This window comes from Aphanomyces astaci (genome assembly GCF_000520075.1).
Source record: "Aphanomyces astaci strain APO3 unplaced genomic scaffold supercont1.28, whole genome shotgun sequence".
Lineage (NCBI taxonomy): Eukaryota > Oomycota > Saprolegniomycetes > Saprolegniales > Verrucalvaceae > Aphanomyces > Aphanomyces astaci.
In genome coordinates, this window is record NW_009798291.1 from 229,088 (window position 1) to 246,772 (window position 17,685).

The window sequence follows — 17,685 nt, forward strand, 5'->3', positions numbered from 1 at the left end:
ATGAATCATGAGCGACTGAGAGGTCGGGCCTTGGGTGCACTGACCTTACTCCAAGCTGTGGCGGTAGCACTTGACTACGACTACGAAGGGTATCATTCCAGAAGTGGTGTCACTGCCTGGGTCGACGTGGACACACCGTTGGATGCTCGTTCCAAGAAGTCATCCCGCGGTGAGACGTGGGATCTCGTGATGAGCGACGAGTTTGAGATCGACGGTCGATCGTTCGTAGCCGGGAAGGATCACATGTGGACCGCCTTGGACATCCCCGACGGAGTGAACGCCGCCATTGGCCTGTACAACTCGTCCAATGTGTACACTTTGAACGGCAAACTGATCAACCGCGTGGATGAAATGCAAACCAACGTCACGTACTTTAACCAGTGGCTTGAAGTGTCCGCGTTCGAGTCCAACACATTGGTACACCATCCACGACCTTATCTCACTCTAATCCATAGTACAATTCTAGCACTACTCCGCTGGCATGATGCAGTCGTGGAACAAGTTTTGCATGCAGGGCGGGCTCATCGAAGTGGCGGCCAAGCTGCCTGGCGCCATCAACATTCTACCGGACGACGTCCACAAGAGCACGACAAATAATCCGAACGCTCTCGGCGAGATCTGGAGGGGCGGCGTCAAGACCAAACTCACCCCTCGCGACCGGGTCCAAGACGGAGGTTACTATCCCACATGGCCCGGCATCTGGCTGCTCGGGAACCTCGGCCGTGCGCTCTTCTCGGCGTCCACGTCTCGCATGTGGCCATGGACGTACAACGAGTGCGATGCCGAGTTGTCCCCCCATCAAGCCATCTCCGCGTGCGACCCCAATCCTGGCTACGGCATGCACCCGAACCAAGGCCGAGGCGCCCCCGAGATCGACATCCTCGAAGGCGGCGGAGCTGCCATCTCGTCGTCTATTCAGATTGCCCCGGGGATGCCAGATAACTACCGCCGCATGCCGATTCAAAAGCCCGACAGCAGGTATTGTGTGTACGGCAAGGCGTGCGACACCCCTGGCGCCAACTTTCCAGATGTCCCCACGAGCGCGTACGCCTACCGAGGCCATCGCAACTGGTACCAAGGACTCAAGTACGCCGCCAACAACCGGTGCCCCACGGATCCCAACGAAGTGCAGCAATACGAACCGGTAAGCTCGTCTAACTATATCCAAAGTTGGTGGAAACGTGGTGTACTCATCGATACTTGTAGGTGAAAGCAGTGCAAATGAACCCGGCGTTGCTCACGACGAACGTGTACAACAAGATGCAAGTGAGCGCCGGACGGGACGCCAGTGCCGACTTGGGGCTGATCGACGGCAAAGGGCCGGCCCACTGGGGTATCAACTACAACGGCACGTGCTTTCCCATTGCGAATGGGTACATTGGCGCGTTTTTATGCGACCCCGACTCGAAGAACCTCAAGTGCGAAGCGCCCCGCCAGGACGGCGTGGCCAACACCAACCAGATGCATCCGTTCGAGTACCAGATGGACGCAATTTCAGCTAATTGGGACATTGGCCACGACGCGTACACCGAGTTTTACGTGTATCAAGTCGAGTGGTAAGCTCTTCTAAATGGACACGAAATGGTTTAAATGGCCACGAAAGACTTATCGTTCGTGGGAAGACGAACGAATGAATGGTACTGATGAGAGGACTAGGGTGCTGGGCGAGTCAGGGTATGTGCGCTGGATGCTTGAAGACGCGCCTTTGTTTGAAATTCCGTCGGTGACGTTGACCAAGCCCCCCCAAGCCGGGCCTGGCAAACCCCGCAACCCGATTAAGTTGCCCATCGAAGAGCCCCTTTACATCATCTTCAACATTGCCGTGGCAAGGGCTTGGGGTACTATATCCTAAATTGGGAAGCAGTGTATAACGTGGCACGTTGCCCTGCACTTGTAGGTGCTACCCCGCCCAACGCCGACATTGGGCCCTGTCGTGGCAACGCCTCCAAGCCCGTGCCAGGCACTTACGAGTTCAACAAGACGCAGAACATTTGCGACTCGTTCCCCATGTACATGGAGATCGAGTACATCCGGGTGTACCAGGACAAGAGCTCCATGTTCGTTGGTTGTGACCCGCCCACTCATCCCACCAAGAAATGGATCGATGGCCACATCAAATGGTACACAAATGCCAAGAATCCCATGATCCGAGTGGACGGCGGCGCGACATGCAACAGTGATGACGACTGCCAGTCCATGTCGTCGTCCATGCCCAGTGGTCGCTGCGTGAAACGTCGCTGCAGCTGCGTTACGGGCTATGGCGGTAAGGAGGATAACGTCATATGTGTGATGCCATCAAGCCAGACTCCTGATGCTTCGATTTGGACTAGGCCCTCGATGCACCAAGTTTCTCGGGAGCAAGTCACTTGACATGTCCGACGGCACGTACTTTGGTCCGACGATCCTGTATCCCGCCATCGTGGCAAGCGCAACAGCGGCGTTGATTGTGTTGACGTGTGTCTGGCGAATGCGCCAGCGCGGTTCCGCTGCCGCCATTGCATCCTCTATGCGCAAATCAAGGGTCGAAGGCGAGATGGAGGCTGTTGCCGAAATCGCAGACGGCACAGCCACTGGGCAATCGAGGCGGTACTACGCCCCTGCCAACACTGCTGAATAAAGACACATGCTTCTTGTCCTCGGCCAAAGTCTCAAGTCGTTGTATGGATTGGCATGTCGTTTGGCCTTTCAAGCTTTAATATATTCAAAATAATATTTCACATTCTTTTTCAATAAACTGTTGTATTGTGCTTTTCATGTAATTTGCCCGTTGTTTAATTGCGTGAAACAACCAGACGTTTAAAATAATAGAAGTCCGATTGAAGATAAAACAACGCTTAGTTCTGCATTTCAGCAGAAGAAAACAACGCTTAACGTTTCTTTATTATAATATTTCAGCCGCTAACTACTGTAATCGAGTTACAGCACCAGGCCAACTTATGCAGCGCAACCACCAGTTCATCACGATGTATACCGTATTAGGATGTGAATTGGGAGTACTATCATCGTGTAGTTGTAGTGCTTTCCACGTACAATGCTCACGTTAGTACAGATGAAGTGTTGTAGGTATGGCATAGCTTTGAATCATTGGACAGCTACGACTAGCCTAACGTTAACTATATCCCTAACGTTACAAATCATTCGCACTAGTTACTGTAATGTTTGTAGTGATCACGGCCACGGCTGGGAGGTCATGTATGTGACGATGCTGCTTCAAGTGTTGACGTAAAACAAGTGTTTGCCAGAATGATAACGGCAAACAACTTGTTTTACGAAAGTGCCTGTAAATTCACGTTCAAGCAACCAATCATCGCACTAGATGAAGTAACTTTAAACAATGCATCCAACCGTTATTCACACGTTATTTAAGCCTGATAAATGTTAAAACAATGAATTTACTGTTAACTCTGGAATTGCCAAAAAAGGTGCAATTCCAGACTTTACCAAGAGACTGCCGGTTAATCTCAGATAGCGTAACCACCACTGGTTATCCTGTCTTCTATTCAATATTCAACTCGTCGGACATCGCTTGCAGTGAATGTGTACCACTTGGCCCTATCTGAACGACGCCCCGTGGAAGATCCAGACGGATTGAGTAACCACCAGGATCTGTCACCGCCCGATGTCGAACCAACATGGTCCAGGGCGCTCCCTTACATGTCGGTGTAGTCACGGTTTTCTAAATAGTCCAGGGCGGCCCCCTCACTTTTTTTTAAGGCCACCACCCCCTCCAACCAATCCTTCCTTCACCCCTTGGGGAAGCTGCTTCGTCCACGATACCAACACCTCTACCCTCGTTTGGGGAGGCCTTTGCGTGGACGACACCTCTACCCTCTTTTGGGGAGGCCGTGACATCCGCGACGCCGACACTTGGGGAGGCTGATGACCACACCTCTACCCACACTTGGGGGTGCCTTACTTCGTGGGTCAACAGGTACAGTGTGGCAAGTCCCTGTCGTACACGACGTACCAGACATCACTCCACCTGGCATCATTCGTCACCCCTCACACCAGTCGTCGAATGCTGACCTTCAACGCAACGGAGGAATATTTCCCCGTACCATGTACCTCGTTCCACGAGAAGTACAGATTGCCGTTCTCCGGCGTGTGTGAGTACGACATCCACCTCCACTCCAACGTCGTCACATATGACAACCCAGTGGCTGACAATTCCACCTCGGCCCTTACGATCTCGAGCAACAGTAATAGCACATGTCGTACGTCGTCTCATCAACGTTGGACACGGCAGACACGTCCACACAACGGTCCCGCACAGTTGCTTACTAGTATGTCGTATATTAAGGGCACCCCAGGCGATCAATCTAACTCGACGCCGAAACATATCCACCTCGCCCTCAAGGACAAGACTCCTTTAGAGGAGCCTACGACCTACAAACAGGCGATGAAATCACCAGACAAAGCGCAATGGCTTGCAGCCATGATTCTTGAGCTGGCAGCCCATGAGACCAACGGGTCGTTCGTACCCTGCCAGATACGACACCACTGGCCATGCGTTGGGTGTTTACAGTATAATCAAATGCGACGAATCGGTCACTGAGACTACGAGATGCGTCGCTTGCTACAAAGCGCGACTTGTGATCCAAGGACACACCCAATTACAAGGTGACTACGAGGAGAGTTACTCCCCGGTCATTGCCAAAGAAGTCCTCCGAACGATGCTTACTCTCAGCGCGTCACTCAACTACGAGATCGATGCAATGGACGTCATAACAATCTTTCTCAACGGAGAAATCGACTGCGAGGTCTACGTCAAACATCTACCTGGATTTGCCACCACGAAGAATCGCCGCGATGTCTTCCGAGTCCTCCGCAGTGTCTGTCTATGGTCTCAAGCAACCCCCACCTTTGAGATACCAGGCACTAGCTACCTACTTGTGTCTGCAAGGATACACACCGCTGCGTCTTTACCAAGCAGATGGACGGTCATGCCGTTTACATCGGCGTCTACGTTGACGACCTGGTCATTATGGCTCATTCACTGGACATGATGCACACCATCAAACATGGTCTATCATCGCGTTTTAGAAGCATGAACTTGGGGCTCTCATCTTTATTCACGGATGTCATTTTGTTCGAGATCGTTCTGCTCGAACTCTCACAATGCATCAAAATCCAATATGCAACCACGAGCATCAAGAGTTTTAACATGAAGAGTTATTAACCAGCCACCACTCCAATTGAGTGCAATCTCAAACTGTTAGCGTCGAAGCGTCCTCAGAACGATGTTGAACGCCAGTCTATTGCGGATAAGCCGTACAGTTCGTCAGTCGGTAGCATCAAGTACCACATCATTAGCACCCGACCCGACCTCGCGTACGTCGTCCAACAACTAAGCCAGTCCCTCAAGAACCCCGACCCTGCCCACTGACAAGCGGTCTATCGTATACGCGCAGTAACTACGCTAACTGTGTTGATACCCGACGTTGCGTCGCGGGCTTCATGGCATTTGATAACTCTGTGATCTCCTGGGTCGCTAAGAGGCTGCAGAGCATCGCCCTCTGCAGAAATCATGATTCTGTGCACCCTTGTACAAGAATGCCCGTACATCAAACAGTTGGTGTGATGGGAAATCGCATCACCACATCGAATCCTCTCCTCGACTGATTTCAGGAGGGGAAACAGATGTTCGACGAACGTCACATCGCGGCTCGTAAGCACGTAATGTGTGTCGAGGTTCAGTAGCTTGAACCCTCGAAATGTCTCGGGTAAGCCAATGTACATGCACAGCATGCCTCGGGAAGACAGTTTGTTCACACGCTTGGGTATGTTGACGTGTGCGTACGCTACACAGCCAAATACGCGTAAACGTGCGTAGTCTGGATGGCTCTGGTGCCATAGATGATACGGAGTGTCCCCACTGATGGTGATGGACGGTATTATTTTCATGAGGAATAGTGGTTGGGAAATGGCTTCGCCCCACAAGAACTGTGGTAAATTACCATGCAGTAGCATGGAGCGAGCCAAGCTGACGATAATGACCATACGCCGCTCGGCCACACGGTTCTGGGTCGGAGTATAGGCATTCGTGTACCTTAGGCGGGTGCCGTATTCGCTTTGAATACGGGCCCCGAGTTTGACATACTCCTTAGCGTTGTCCATTTGGAGCGCTTGTATTTCCTCGAGCTCACTGGGTCGTGAGTGATGGTAGCAACTCGATGACAACGGAGCGATAACGCTGCCGTGCGTCGCGACAGAACGCGCTGTACTTGGCGTACAGGTTCGCGCGCTTTTGCATGATGTACACAAATGTGTATCGAGTAAAGTCGTCGATGAACGTGGCGAAGTTCGGTCCCCAGAGATAGAGGGGATATTGATTGGACCCCACACGTCGGAGTGCACTTGTTCCAGAGGCCTCGACGACTTTGGTAATTTGTTGCGTGAAAAGGGAAGTACTTTGGACTTCGACCTTAAGCATGTGCCGCACGAGGCATGGGCCGTGATGGCCTGTGGAGATATAGGGAATTCAAACACGGTCGAATGGCGCCGCAATTTGCGTAGCTTGTCATGACTTGGACAACCCCGTCGGTGGTGCCATTGCATAGTGCCCTGTGCACTCGAGTGCGTCACGAGGACAGTCGATGTGGGGTCGTCGATGCGCGGTGAAAACTGCGTCGCAATGACATAGAACCCGGTGTCTTCGTCGTAGGTTGTGGTGAACTTGCCGTCGTAGGTGGGTAGAGTCCACTTCTATGGGGCGATGGAGACAATTTTATGTTGATCCATGTGTAGTGCACGACCTACGGAAAATAAATTGAAGCGCAAATCTGGGATGTGATATACAGTACATCCTGCAGATAAACCACTAATGTGCCATCGTTGGTGCCAGCGACCTCGAGTCGTACTGTCCCACGCCCGATGACGTGGAGTTGGTGGCCGTCGGCTGCATTAGCAAGGGATGAGAATGGTTAGTAGGTGATGAACCACTCACGATGGAAAGTGGGTGCTTGGATGCACCACTATCGGCCGTCCAGTGACGGGATCGCCTTTGCTTTGACAACCGGGATGGTTGGTGACACGCGAAGTGCCCATCCAGTACCCGTAAATACAAGTGATCGCGATACGGTATCGAGCGAATCGTAGTACGGACTGAAGTCCTGTAATAATGTCGAAACTACTTTGAATATGCTTGACTTGTCGGTCGACTCTTGTAGTCCCGTAAATGAATCATGTGAATGTTGTTCATCTAAAATATTTCGAGGCATAAATGCCGGCATGTGTGCGTGAAGACATAAATCAGAAGTCTGGTCACGTTGTTGACGTGTGTTCTGAGACATCAACGTACGGGTAGAGCCGCGCGACGGGCTGCGGCTTTGGCTACGCTGGAGGTTGGATGCCGGTTGGGCGTAGCCTTGGTTTGCTGACTGCGCGCTGCGGCTACGGCTACGATGGCGCCGGACAGCGTACATGGACTGGCTGCGGCATGAAGACATAAATCAGAAGTCTGGTCACGTTGTTGACGTGTGTTCTGAGACATCAACGTACGGGTAGAGCCGCGCGACGGGCTGCGGCTTTGGCTACGCTGGAGGTTGGATGCCGGTTGGGCGTAGCCTTGGTTTGCTGACTGCGCGCTGCGGCTACGGCTACGATGGCGCCGGACAGCGTACATGGACTGGCTGCGGCTGCGGTAGCGCCGGTCGTCTTGGTTGGCGCCGCTGTCGTCGCAGAAATACCCGCGGTCTTCACGAAAGTGCCCGCGGGAGTTGCGGTACCGGTCGCCTGAGCGACTGCGATAGCGGGATGCCGACTGACGAAATGGGCTACGGTCGCGTTGATCGTCGCGATAATCGCCGTAGTAGAAACTGGCGTAGCCGGAATGACTGCCGGTGTAGCCTCGACGGCCGCTGGGAGCGTAGCCTGGTGGGTCGCTGGATGCGTAGCCTTGGCGAATGGTGTTGAGGAAGGATGTCCCGGTTCCTCCACCATGCCCGTCGCCTTTGCCGTGGCGTTTGCCACCGCGGTGGCCGCTGGGTCTGCCTTGAGTGCGTCAACCGCCACCACTTGGGGGTAATTCGCCAGGTGGGATGGCAGCCAATCCTGGCAGAAACACAAAGTCTTGACGCACCGCGTTCTGGTGGAACGCCTGGGAAAGCTTCGTACATGTGTATGTCGAGTGGATGCCAGTAGCCACACAAATCCGCCATGGGGTCTTGGCCTTGGGCTCCCCAGGGTACGGCGGCCGCCTGTCCGTAGCCTTCGCGAAGGCTGCGAGCCAGCGCGAAAGGCCAGAAGGGCCAATGCGCTAGACCGCGTTGTCGCGGTTGCGGATGCCGAGCCATGGACCGGTTTAGCGAGGGCTGTCGGTGCGGGCCCGAGGATCGATGGATACTTGTGTGTGAAGTCCGACCAGTGCTGCTCCAACAAGCGGCGCATATCCTTGTACTTCCTCTGTTCCACATTACTACGTCGATAAGAAAAACACACTTTTTCCACATTACTGTGAAGAAATTGATTATATTGACTCATTACAGAATTCAATGATTCGATTGGTCAATAATTCCTAGCCTACAAAAGCAACGAATCAGGGCAAGTAACGTTCGACATCAGTAGGCCAGCGCGTCTCAAGGCTGCCTTCTTCAGATGGGGCAACGCAGAGTGGTTGTCGCCGCCGTGCTCGAGAACCAGCCGCATCACTGCCTGAAAGGTAAGGAACACGTTCTCTAGCTTCTCGTAGTTTAGCTCGTCGAATCCCTCAAAGGTGTTACGGATCACGTCATTCTCCGTCCGATTCATCTTCTTGTACTGAAGGGACTGGATCGAGGCAAAGAAGCCAAGGTCCAGAACATTGAGATCAGGGCTGTTGGGCGGCTGTCGACGCATCACGAACGTCAACCCACCCGTCGACACACTTGCCAGTTCCGCGTCCGTGATGGACCTATGTGGAGTCGCGTTGTCGTGCTGCAGTATGACGCGCTTATTCGCGCTTGGAAACGTGGCCTTGATTGCTGGTACGACCTTGTTCATCACGTAGTCTCGATATCACATCGGGGATGAATCTCTTGCTCTTCCAAGATCGCCAGGGCGGCATCTCACTCGGGACGAGATAAATCTTTCGACGATCCTTGTCTGCATTGAACTACTTTTCGCCCAGGTGCACCACGTCCCATAGGCCGTCAAATTCGAGCAAAATGCGGTGCGTTCGTCCTTGTTCGCATCCGTCAGAAGCGGCTTGACGCGTGTTGAGCATCGTTGCAAAGTTACCTTCTTAAGGTGGCGACTCAGGGTCCCCAGGGTCAAGCCGGTAGCTGACGCCATGTCGCGAAAGGTGGACTGTTGGTCGCCAGGTACGGCTTGAACAAGCTGTTGGACGCGGTCGGTGGAATACATTGGCTTGGGCCCAACCTTGCCAGCGTTGGACACTGTGGTGCCATGGGAGCAAAACGTGCGCCAAACGTGTCCGACGGTTTGGGGTTCATGTTCAGTTGCTCTGCTGCTTGTTTGTAAGCACCACGAGGAAGTTTGCCCTTCTTGATGAAGTCTTGAAGGTGTTGGATGATCGAAACTTTGTCACTGCTCGAGAGCTCTCGGCCAATGCGTTCGACTTGATTCTCCATGGCGGCAAATTCAAAATTTATCTGTTTTAAGTATGTGGTGTAATCTTAATCGGATGGTTGATATTTGAAGCCGATTTTAAGCGCGAAAATTCAGTTCTGGCGCTTGGCAGCCAATAGACGGTACCTGTATACCCTACATCGAAATTGGACTTAAAATGAATTTTCGGGTCGGTGACAAGTCGTAACGACGTAGTACTGATTTCCCCCCAGTTCGAAACGGGGCAAAATGAATTGTTTTTATAAACGTATAATATAAATTTCACGGAGGTAGTTTCAAACATTCAAATTTTTGGGCGTTTCATTCCGAACAATGAAGGCGCGCATGTCCTTGGCGGACAAGCATAACTTGTACGCTGAGCATTTGAAGAAACCCAACGCCACGTACACCGAATTGGCTGTGTGGGCGATGGATGCGTTTAAGTTGATATCACCTCCAACCAAATCAACCGTTGGGAATGCCATAAAGAGGCACGACACGAAGAGCCAACGAAGCGATCTCAAGTCGCGCTCAATGGACCGAGGTGTAGCCATGCCCGACCTCGAAGCCAAGGTCCTCTCATGGGTACGACGGTGTGAAGAACTGGGTGTGTGCGTGACTGGTGAGCTAATTCGCAAACAAGCAAAAGCGTACTATGACGAGTACGAATTGGTAACAAACTGGCCGCTTAAATTCTCCAAAGGATGGCTTTACAAGTTCCAACGCAAGCACGGTCTAACCAGCAAGCGACAACACGGCGAAGCAGGATCAACGCCGCAAGAAGCCGTTGACCAAGGACGCGAACAAATGCTGGAGGCAACTACGGGTTACGAGGTCAGTGACGGGTACAACATGGACGAAACTTCCTTCTTTTGGTGCATGTCGCCGCACCGATCAATGACACGCAGCCGTGTCCCGGCTGCGTGTACCCTCGCCCTCACCACGAACGCCGACGGCTCGGACCTCGTTGAGCCCTTCTTCATTGGCAGTGCAGTCCGTCCCCGATGCTTCAACGGCCAAACTGCTGAAGATCTTGGCTCATCGAGTAAGAAGGCCTGGATGAATGGAGCCATTTTCGACACGTACATGCGATCGTTCAACGCAAGGATGGAGGCGGCAAACCGACGGGTTTTGCTTCTTGTCGACACTACGTCGCCGCACAAGGTGAAGGAGGACACCGTCCTAACAAATGTCAGTTTGAAGATGCTGCCACCTAACACGACAGCGTACCTTCAACCCCACGACGCTGGGATCATTGCTTCCTTCAAGGCGAAGGTCAAGCAACGCCAGCTTCAAAACGCCCTGTAGCAAATCGACGCGGTCATGGCTGGCCGCCAGGAAAAACTGTACGAAGTCCCCCTTGTTGACGCCATGGTGTGGGCCAAAGATGCCTGGCACGAAGTCTCGCAATCCACAATCGTGAACTGCTGGTCCCGTACTGGGATCCTACGCCGAGAAGCCGGACTGCAGAATCCCAGGATTGTTGGCCACGAGTAGTGCTGTTAAAGTTGATAACCTTGAAAATGCATTTACTGTGAAATTTGTTCATAATCAGCCGTTTCGAACTGGGGGAAAATCAGTAATGTGGAACAGAGGAAGTATGGGATACGGTTTCGGGCCGCGCCACATGTAGTTGTCTTGCATGATGCACGTGGGCAGCGTTGCCAAGAGCGCGGAAGCGAGGTGGCTGTCGCTGAGGGGATACCCTTCGAGTTTTTCCACCGCTGTACGCAGCTTGTCGAATAATTGGCGATTCGCATCCAGGGACACGTGGGTTCAGAACTGAAACGAATGAAAGCGTTGATACACGGAGATCGCTGTGGCATACTTCTGCTCCTCGCTGCGGAGCTTAGAAATGATGCAGTGTGCACATTTCTCAAGGTTAGCGGCGGCGATATCGCTCCGTACCGTGCCCGAGAGGTATGCTAGCACGAGGGCCCACGCGCGGCTGACCGCTGCTTTTCGGCCTTGGACTCGATATCCGCTCAGAGCACCTTCGCGAGCATCTCGTTCGTGGAGCGTTGATAGTTATCGCCACCCCAATGACCTTGTGAGAGTCCAAGGTAAGGGGAGGTGAGGGGTCGTGCCAGCATGGACGTTGGTCGCTTCATCAAGATGAAGGCGGATACGCTTGACGTCGCTGTCAAGGACGTGGAAGGGTCGGATGAGTCCCTGCATCGACCACACTGCCTCGACCTCGGTGCACTGCGTTGCCATCGAGTCCACCGCTTCGCTTCACCGGGGAGGATGATCACCGTGAATCAGTTGTCATAGTTTTCGGCGCCTACGAGGTGGTGGGTGGTGGGCAGGGTGGCTCGAGAGGAGAATGCAAGTGGAAGGCTCATAACCAGTTGTAAGGGCAGGAAGCAGCAGCAGACACGTGAGTGGGTGGAGGAAGAACTGAAAGTGAATTAGTTATGACGGCAGAGGAGAAATTGGATCTCGATGTCCCAGTTCCTCCGACAGCCAATCAATTCCTAGAGTATGATTGGCCACGACATCCTGTGATGTTCCGTGACGAGTCTGAGCTGTACTCTGAGGAAAAGCCTCTAGAAGGAACAAAAACCTCCTACGCTGCTAGCAAACGCTGCTACCTCACTGACAGGGCAGTGGTGCTATTCTCGAACAGAACTGGGTGTTCTGACTCGGAGGAATGTCTTAAAAATGATAACGTTAATTCAAACTCAATTAACCACCGAACTTCGAAGAACGAGGTATGAAGCGTTGAGCGAAGTAAAAACCGAAAATTACACACCGCCCCTGGTCGAGCAGGCGCGTTACAATTGGCGAAAACATGTGGTTCTAGAATCGGTTCTTCCAGAAGACCCCTATAATGTCTTGCTGTTTTAACAGCAAGACATTATAGGGGGAGTCAATTCTTAGTTTGGATTATCATTATTAAAATAATGATAATCCAAACTAAATTAATCAATTAACCACCGAGTATTCTGAACTCAGGTACAAAGGTGAGAGATCCTCCATACTACTTCGTATTAATAGTGCTAGTACATACTCCGAGTATCACCAGAACTTCAAGTTCAGGGGTACTGCGATCAGAAATGGTGTATTATTAATCAGGGGATATACAATTTCACTGGACACTCATCAGTCCATCTCTTGTACTGTAGTTCCTCCTTTTGTGAGAGAATTTTGCAGGAGGAAAAAGCTCCGATTACGGCTTGGTGGCAAGCATGAGATGATCGAGGACAAGAAACATGTGGGTATATTAACCAGTGTTGGCAGGAGCGTAGTATCGCCTCGATTGCCCGGTGGCTGCGTCGTCTGCGATTTCGGCAACAGCCTCCACCTCGCCTTCGACCCTTGATTTGGGAATAGAGGATGCAATGGCGGCGGCGGAACCGCGCTGGCGCATTCGCCAGACACACGTCAACACAATCAACGCCACCGTTGCGCTTGCCACGATGGCGGGATACAGGATCGTAGGACCAAAGTACGTGCCGTCGGACATGTCAAGTGACTTGCTCCCGAGAAACTTGGTGCATCGAGGGCCTAGTCGAATTCGAAGCATCAGGTGTCTGGTTTGATGGCATCACACAGATGACGTTATCCTCCTTACCACCATAGCCCGTGACGCAGCTACAGCGACGTTTCACGCAACGACCACTAGGCATGGACGACGACATGGACTGGCAGTCGTCGCCCTTGTTGCATGTCGCGCCGCCGTCCACTCGGATCATGGGGTTCTTGGCATCTGTGAACCATTTGATGTGGCCATCGATCCATTTCTTGGTGGGATGAGTGGGGGGATCGCATCCAAGGAACATGGAGCTCTTCTCTTGGTACACTCTAATATACTCAATCTCCATGTACATGGGGAACGAGTCGCAAATGTTCTTTGTCTTATTGAACTCAGGAGTGCCTGGAACGGGCTTGGAGGCGTTGCCACGACAGGGCCCAATGTCGGCGTTGGGCGGGGTAGCACCTACAAGTGCAGGGCAAAGTGCCACGTTATACACTGCTTCCCAATGTAGGATATTAGTACCCCAAGCCCTAGCCACGGCAATATTGAAGATGATGTAAAGGGGCTCTTCGATGGGCAACTTTATGGGGTTGAGGGGTTTGCCAGGCCCGGCTTGGGGGGGCTTGGTCAACGTCACCGACGGAATTTCAAACAAAGGCGCGTCTTCAAGCATCCAACGCACATACCCTGACTCGCCCAGCACCCTAGTCCTCTCATCAGTACCATTCATTCGTTCGTCTTGCAGCAAACGATTAGTCTTTCGTGGGTATGTAGAGCAACTTACCACTCGATTTGGTACACGTAAAACTCGGTGTAGGCGTCGTGGCCAATGTCCCAGTTGGCTGAAATCGCGTCCATCTGGTACTCGAACGGATGCATCTGGTTGGTGTTGGCCACGCCCTCTCTGCGAGGCGCTTCGCACTTGGTGTTCTTCGAGTCGGGGTCGCATAAAAACGCGCCAATGTACCCATTCGCAATGGGAAAGCACGTGCCGTTGTAGTTGATGCCCCAGTGGGCCGGCCCTTTGCCGTCTATCAGCCCCAAATCGGCGTTGGCGTCCCGTCCGGCGCTCACTTGCATCTTGTTGTACACGTTCGTCGTGAGCAACGCCGGGTTCATTTGCACTGCTTTCACCTACAAGTATCGATGAGTACACCACGTTTCCACCAACTTTGGATATAGTTAGACGAGCTTACCGGTTCGTATTGCTGCACTTCCAAAGGATCCGTGGGGCACCGGTTGTTGGCGGCGTACTTGAGTCCTTGGTACCAGCTTCGATGACCACGGTAGGCGTACGCGCTCGTGGGGACATCTGGAAAGTTGGCGCCAGGGGTGGCACACGCCTTGCCGTACACACAGTACTTGCTGTCCGGCTTTTTAAGTGGTATGCGGCGGTAGTTATCTGGCATTCCTGGGGCAATCTGAATAGACGACGAGATGGCAGCTCCGCCGCCTTCGAGGATGTCGATCTCAGGGGCGCCTCGGCCTTGATTTGGGTGCAAGCCGTAGCCAGGATTGGGGTCGCACGCGGAGATGGCTTGATGGGGGGACAAGTCGGCGTCGCACTCGTTGTACGTCCACGGCCACATACGAGACGTGGACGCCGAGAAGAGCGCACGGCCGAGGTTCCCGAGCAGCCAGATGCCAGGCCATGTGGGATAGTAAGCTCCGTCTTGGACGCGATCGCGAGGGGAGAGTTTGGTCTTGACGCCATCCTTCCAGATCTCGCCGAGCGCGTTCGGATTCATGGTCGTGCTCTTGTGGATGTCGTCCGGCAGAATGTTTACAGCTCCGGGTAGCTTGGCCGCCACTTCGATGAGCCCGCCCTGCATGCAAAATTTGTTCCATGACTGCATCATGCCAGCGGAGTAGTGCTAGAATTGTACTATGGATTAGAGTGAGATAAGGTCGTGGATGGTGTACCAATATGTTTGACTCGATGGCTGGCACTTCAAGCCACTGATTAAAGTACGTGACGTTGGTTTGCATTTCATCCACGCGGTTGATCAGTTTGCCGTTCAAAGTGTACACGTTGGACGAGTTGTACAGGCCAATGGCGGCGTTCACTCCATCGGGGATGTCCAAGGCGGTCCACATATGATCCTTCCCGGCTACAAACGATCGACCATCGATCTCAAACTCGTCGCTCATCACGAGATCCCACGTCTCTCCGCGGGACGACTTCTTGGAGCGAGCATCCAATGGCGTGTCCACGTCGACCCAGGCAGTAACGCCACTCCTGGAACGATACCCTTCGTAGTCGTAGTCAAGTGCTACCGCCACAGTTTGAAGTAGGGTCAGTGCGCCCAAGGCCCGACCTCTCAGTCGCTCATGATTCATCCGTGAAGATGCTGTAGTATCGACTTGTGACGACTGCCTCTGGCGAGAACTGCGGTGCGTCCCAAGTTCACCTTCAAGGTTGAGAACAAACAACCTTTTTGATTATAAATTCTAACTGTAAAACAATTCAACTTGAGGTTTTAAATTTAAACCACACATTTAATCCAAATGACGATCAAATACTGGTAGTACGTACGTACTATACCTCCTGTAGAAGGTGGTCGTCACAGCGACATGTGTCGATTACTTGTATCCAATCGGTAGTTGCCAATATAGGAGTACTAGAGGAACCATCAACTACAGTTTCGTCTTGGGTGTTTAGCACAGAGTCAACGCTCAGCAACTCCAGTCAGTTTTGTTCTGACAGTGACTACGCTAAATTGTATTGACACACATCGCTGTGTCGCCGGCTTTGTGACATTCTACTGCAACTATGCGATCTCATGAATCGCAAAGAGACTACGCAGCAAAAGCTTACTGTAGTTCTCTCGACCACCGAGGCGGAACCTATGAATCTTTACACTAATAATTCCCTCATTAAAACAGTTCCACTGTTGTTTTGACCCGAAATTCTGTTTCAATGAGGGAATTATTACATTCGGATACACGCCAGTAGCCCTGTAACCTGGGACTCCGTCCTACCCCCGGTGAGTACATACGACGATACTATGTCTCCAGGGTTAACTGCATCGCTAGCCTTATAAATCTCGTTGAAACGGTATTTCGGGTCAAAACAACAGTGGAACTGTTTTAATGAGGGAATTGTACACCTTTACACTGTTGCAGAAGAATAGATGTAGAGCAGGGGTTCTCGTTTTAGGCGCATGCGCCTCTGGCGCATTGTCCGGTTAAATTGTATCCGGCAATCATCCTAATTTCGGAATCAAATGTAGGATTATCGAATATAACGGACATTTAGTTTTTATGGAGTATCATCGTCGAACATAAACGGCAACTCATCCGGATATCGCAGATTATACGGATGAATGGTGAATGGTCAGCGCTCACTTAAAACAAGATGGACGAGACGAGCAGCAATGATCACCCCGAGGGAGATTACACACCTGTACCTAGCGGAATGCCCGGTGCTGATGAATCCGGCAACGAACCAGCGACAGTTGGAATACCATCCCAGGCACCAGCACTCGGCGACTTGCTCGGTATCCATCACAGATTCAATGACGCCAACGAGTTCGCAACTTGCGTGCAGGCGTGGTCACGTGCCCAAGGCTTCACAGTGTCGCGGACGGGAAAGAACTTTTCGGATAAACCCCCCACCCTGTTCACAGTGGACGAGGTGCTATCATGTGGAGATCCACCCTTTACTGCACGCACAAGGACCAGGCTTGTAGTGGCCGGTCGACGTGCACGTGGCATATCGTTTTGCCCACCTCCAACTCGAGTGTCCCGACGCTATCTGCTGTGCCTACGGCTGCGGTGCAGTGGAAACCCAATACTATGCATTCCATGCATATCTCCACACCCACCCTGTATGGTCGTTTCACCAGGATACCTGGTGACACTACGGGGTATCATTTGCATGGTCGACTATCTCCGACCTGGACCTGTTTACGGTCAATGCAAGTGGTGACGTCACAAAGATGCTCTCCAGACCCAGTGGATCCATCCACCCTGCACCTCATATGGACCGAGCACAACAAGGTCCAATATGAGTCAGCGACTCCTCTGCCCTCTGCTGCCTGGAACGAGGAGTCATTCCTTGGCTGGACGATGTCCGTCAGCCGATGGCTGCGCCTCCAAGACACGACTGTCCACTGCGCTCATCCGTCCTGCATGTCCTTCACACCCTGCGTGCTCCTATCAACTACCGGCCATTGTGGGCCAAGTACCCGTACTCCCTCCACCTTACGCCGACCTCCACGACCGACCAGCGTACCTAACATTACCGACGCGATGGTGTCAAGTCCTGCGTCAAGTCCAACACTCCAGCCTGCCTCAAGACCGCATGGTGCCCATCACCTTCGCGATGGTTACTCCAAAAATGTTCTGCGGCCTATCACCCTCCCGTCCATCTCGTCGAAACGTCTGGCTCTCTCACCCACCCACGGTATTTATTGGTACCCCCACCTATTTATTGAAAACCTCTCAAAACCAATGCCACGCTACGCACATGCTTTTGCATAGGCATGAATTGGATGAGCCCTGGTGGTGCTGGTGACTATGGCTCATTTGGTTGGCCCGGCGGATTTTTCATGGAACCAATGCCAGATAATGGTTCGGCCAAGCGCAAGGCAACCACAATGTCGGGATGTTCATCACAGCTACAAGCCGGAAAGGTTTTAAAGGAGCTGCCGCAG

At 52.5% G+C, this 17,685-nt stretch overlaps 5 protein-coding genes across 5 annotated transcripts; 2 read left to right on the forward strand and 3 right to left on the reverse strand.

The window, feature by feature from the left end:
• Positions 1-2,719, forward strand: H257_10427 (hypothetical protein; the record flags this gene model as incomplete). Its single annotated transcript, XM_009836979.1, has 6 exons — positions 1-417; positions 467-1,206; positions 1,272-1,556; positions 1,657-1,838; positions 1,898-2,263; positions 2,331-2,719. The coding sequence occupies 6 exons, from the start codon at positions 1-3 to the stop codon at positions 2,615-2,617; spliced, it is 2,277 nt and encodes a 758-aa protein (XP_009835281.1). The 3' UTR covers positions 2,618-2,719.
• A 5,801-nt stretch (positions 2,720-8,520) lies between these two features.
• H257_10428 (hypothetical protein) lies at positions 8,521-9,569 on the reverse strand (the record flags this gene model as incomplete). The annotated part of the gene is made up of 3 exons (XM_009836980.1): positions 8,521-8,987; positions 9,096-9,374; positions 9,398-9,569. 3 exons carry the CDS (start codon positions 9,567-9,569, stop codon positions 8,521-8,523), a joined length of 918 nt encoding a protein of 305 aa, XP_009835282.1.
• Positions 9,570-11,322: 1,753 nt separating this feature from the next.
• Positions 11,323-11,657, reverse strand: H257_10429 (hypothetical protein; the record flags this gene model as incomplete). Its single annotated transcript, XM_009836981.1, has 2 exons — positions 11,323-11,540; positions 11,594-11,657. The coding sequence occupies 2 exons, from the start codon at positions 11,655-11,657 to the stop codon at positions 11,323-11,325; spliced, it is 282 nt and encodes a 93-aa protein (XP_009835283.1).
• A 1,115-nt stretch (positions 11,658-12,772) lies between these two features.
• On the reverse strand, positions 12,773-15,467 carry H257_10430 (hypothetical protein; the record flags this gene model as incomplete). The annotated part of the gene is made up of 7 exons (XM_009836982.1): positions 14,951-15,467; positions 14,815-14,901; positions 14,162-14,751; positions 13,812-14,096; positions 13,550-13,731; positions 13,124-13,489; positions 12,773-13,056 (listed from the first exon to the last, which is right to left on the reverse strand). Exons 1-7 carry the CDS (start codon positions 15,365-15,367, stop codon positions 12,773-12,775), a joined length of 2,211 nt encoding a protein of 736 aa, XP_009835284.1. The 5' UTR covers positions 15,368-15,467.
• Positions 15,468-16,445: 978 nt separating this feature from the next.
• On the forward strand, positions 16,446-17,268 carry H257_10431 (hypothetical protein; the record flags this gene model as incomplete). The annotated part of the gene is made up of 3 exons (XM_009836983.1): positions 16,446-16,664; positions 16,720-16,857; positions 17,110-17,268. 3 exons carry the CDS (start codon positions 16,446-16,448, stop codon positions 17,266-17,268), a joined length of 516 nt encoding a protein of 171 aa, XP_009835285.1.
• Positions 17,269-17,685: the final 417 nt, after the last annotated feature.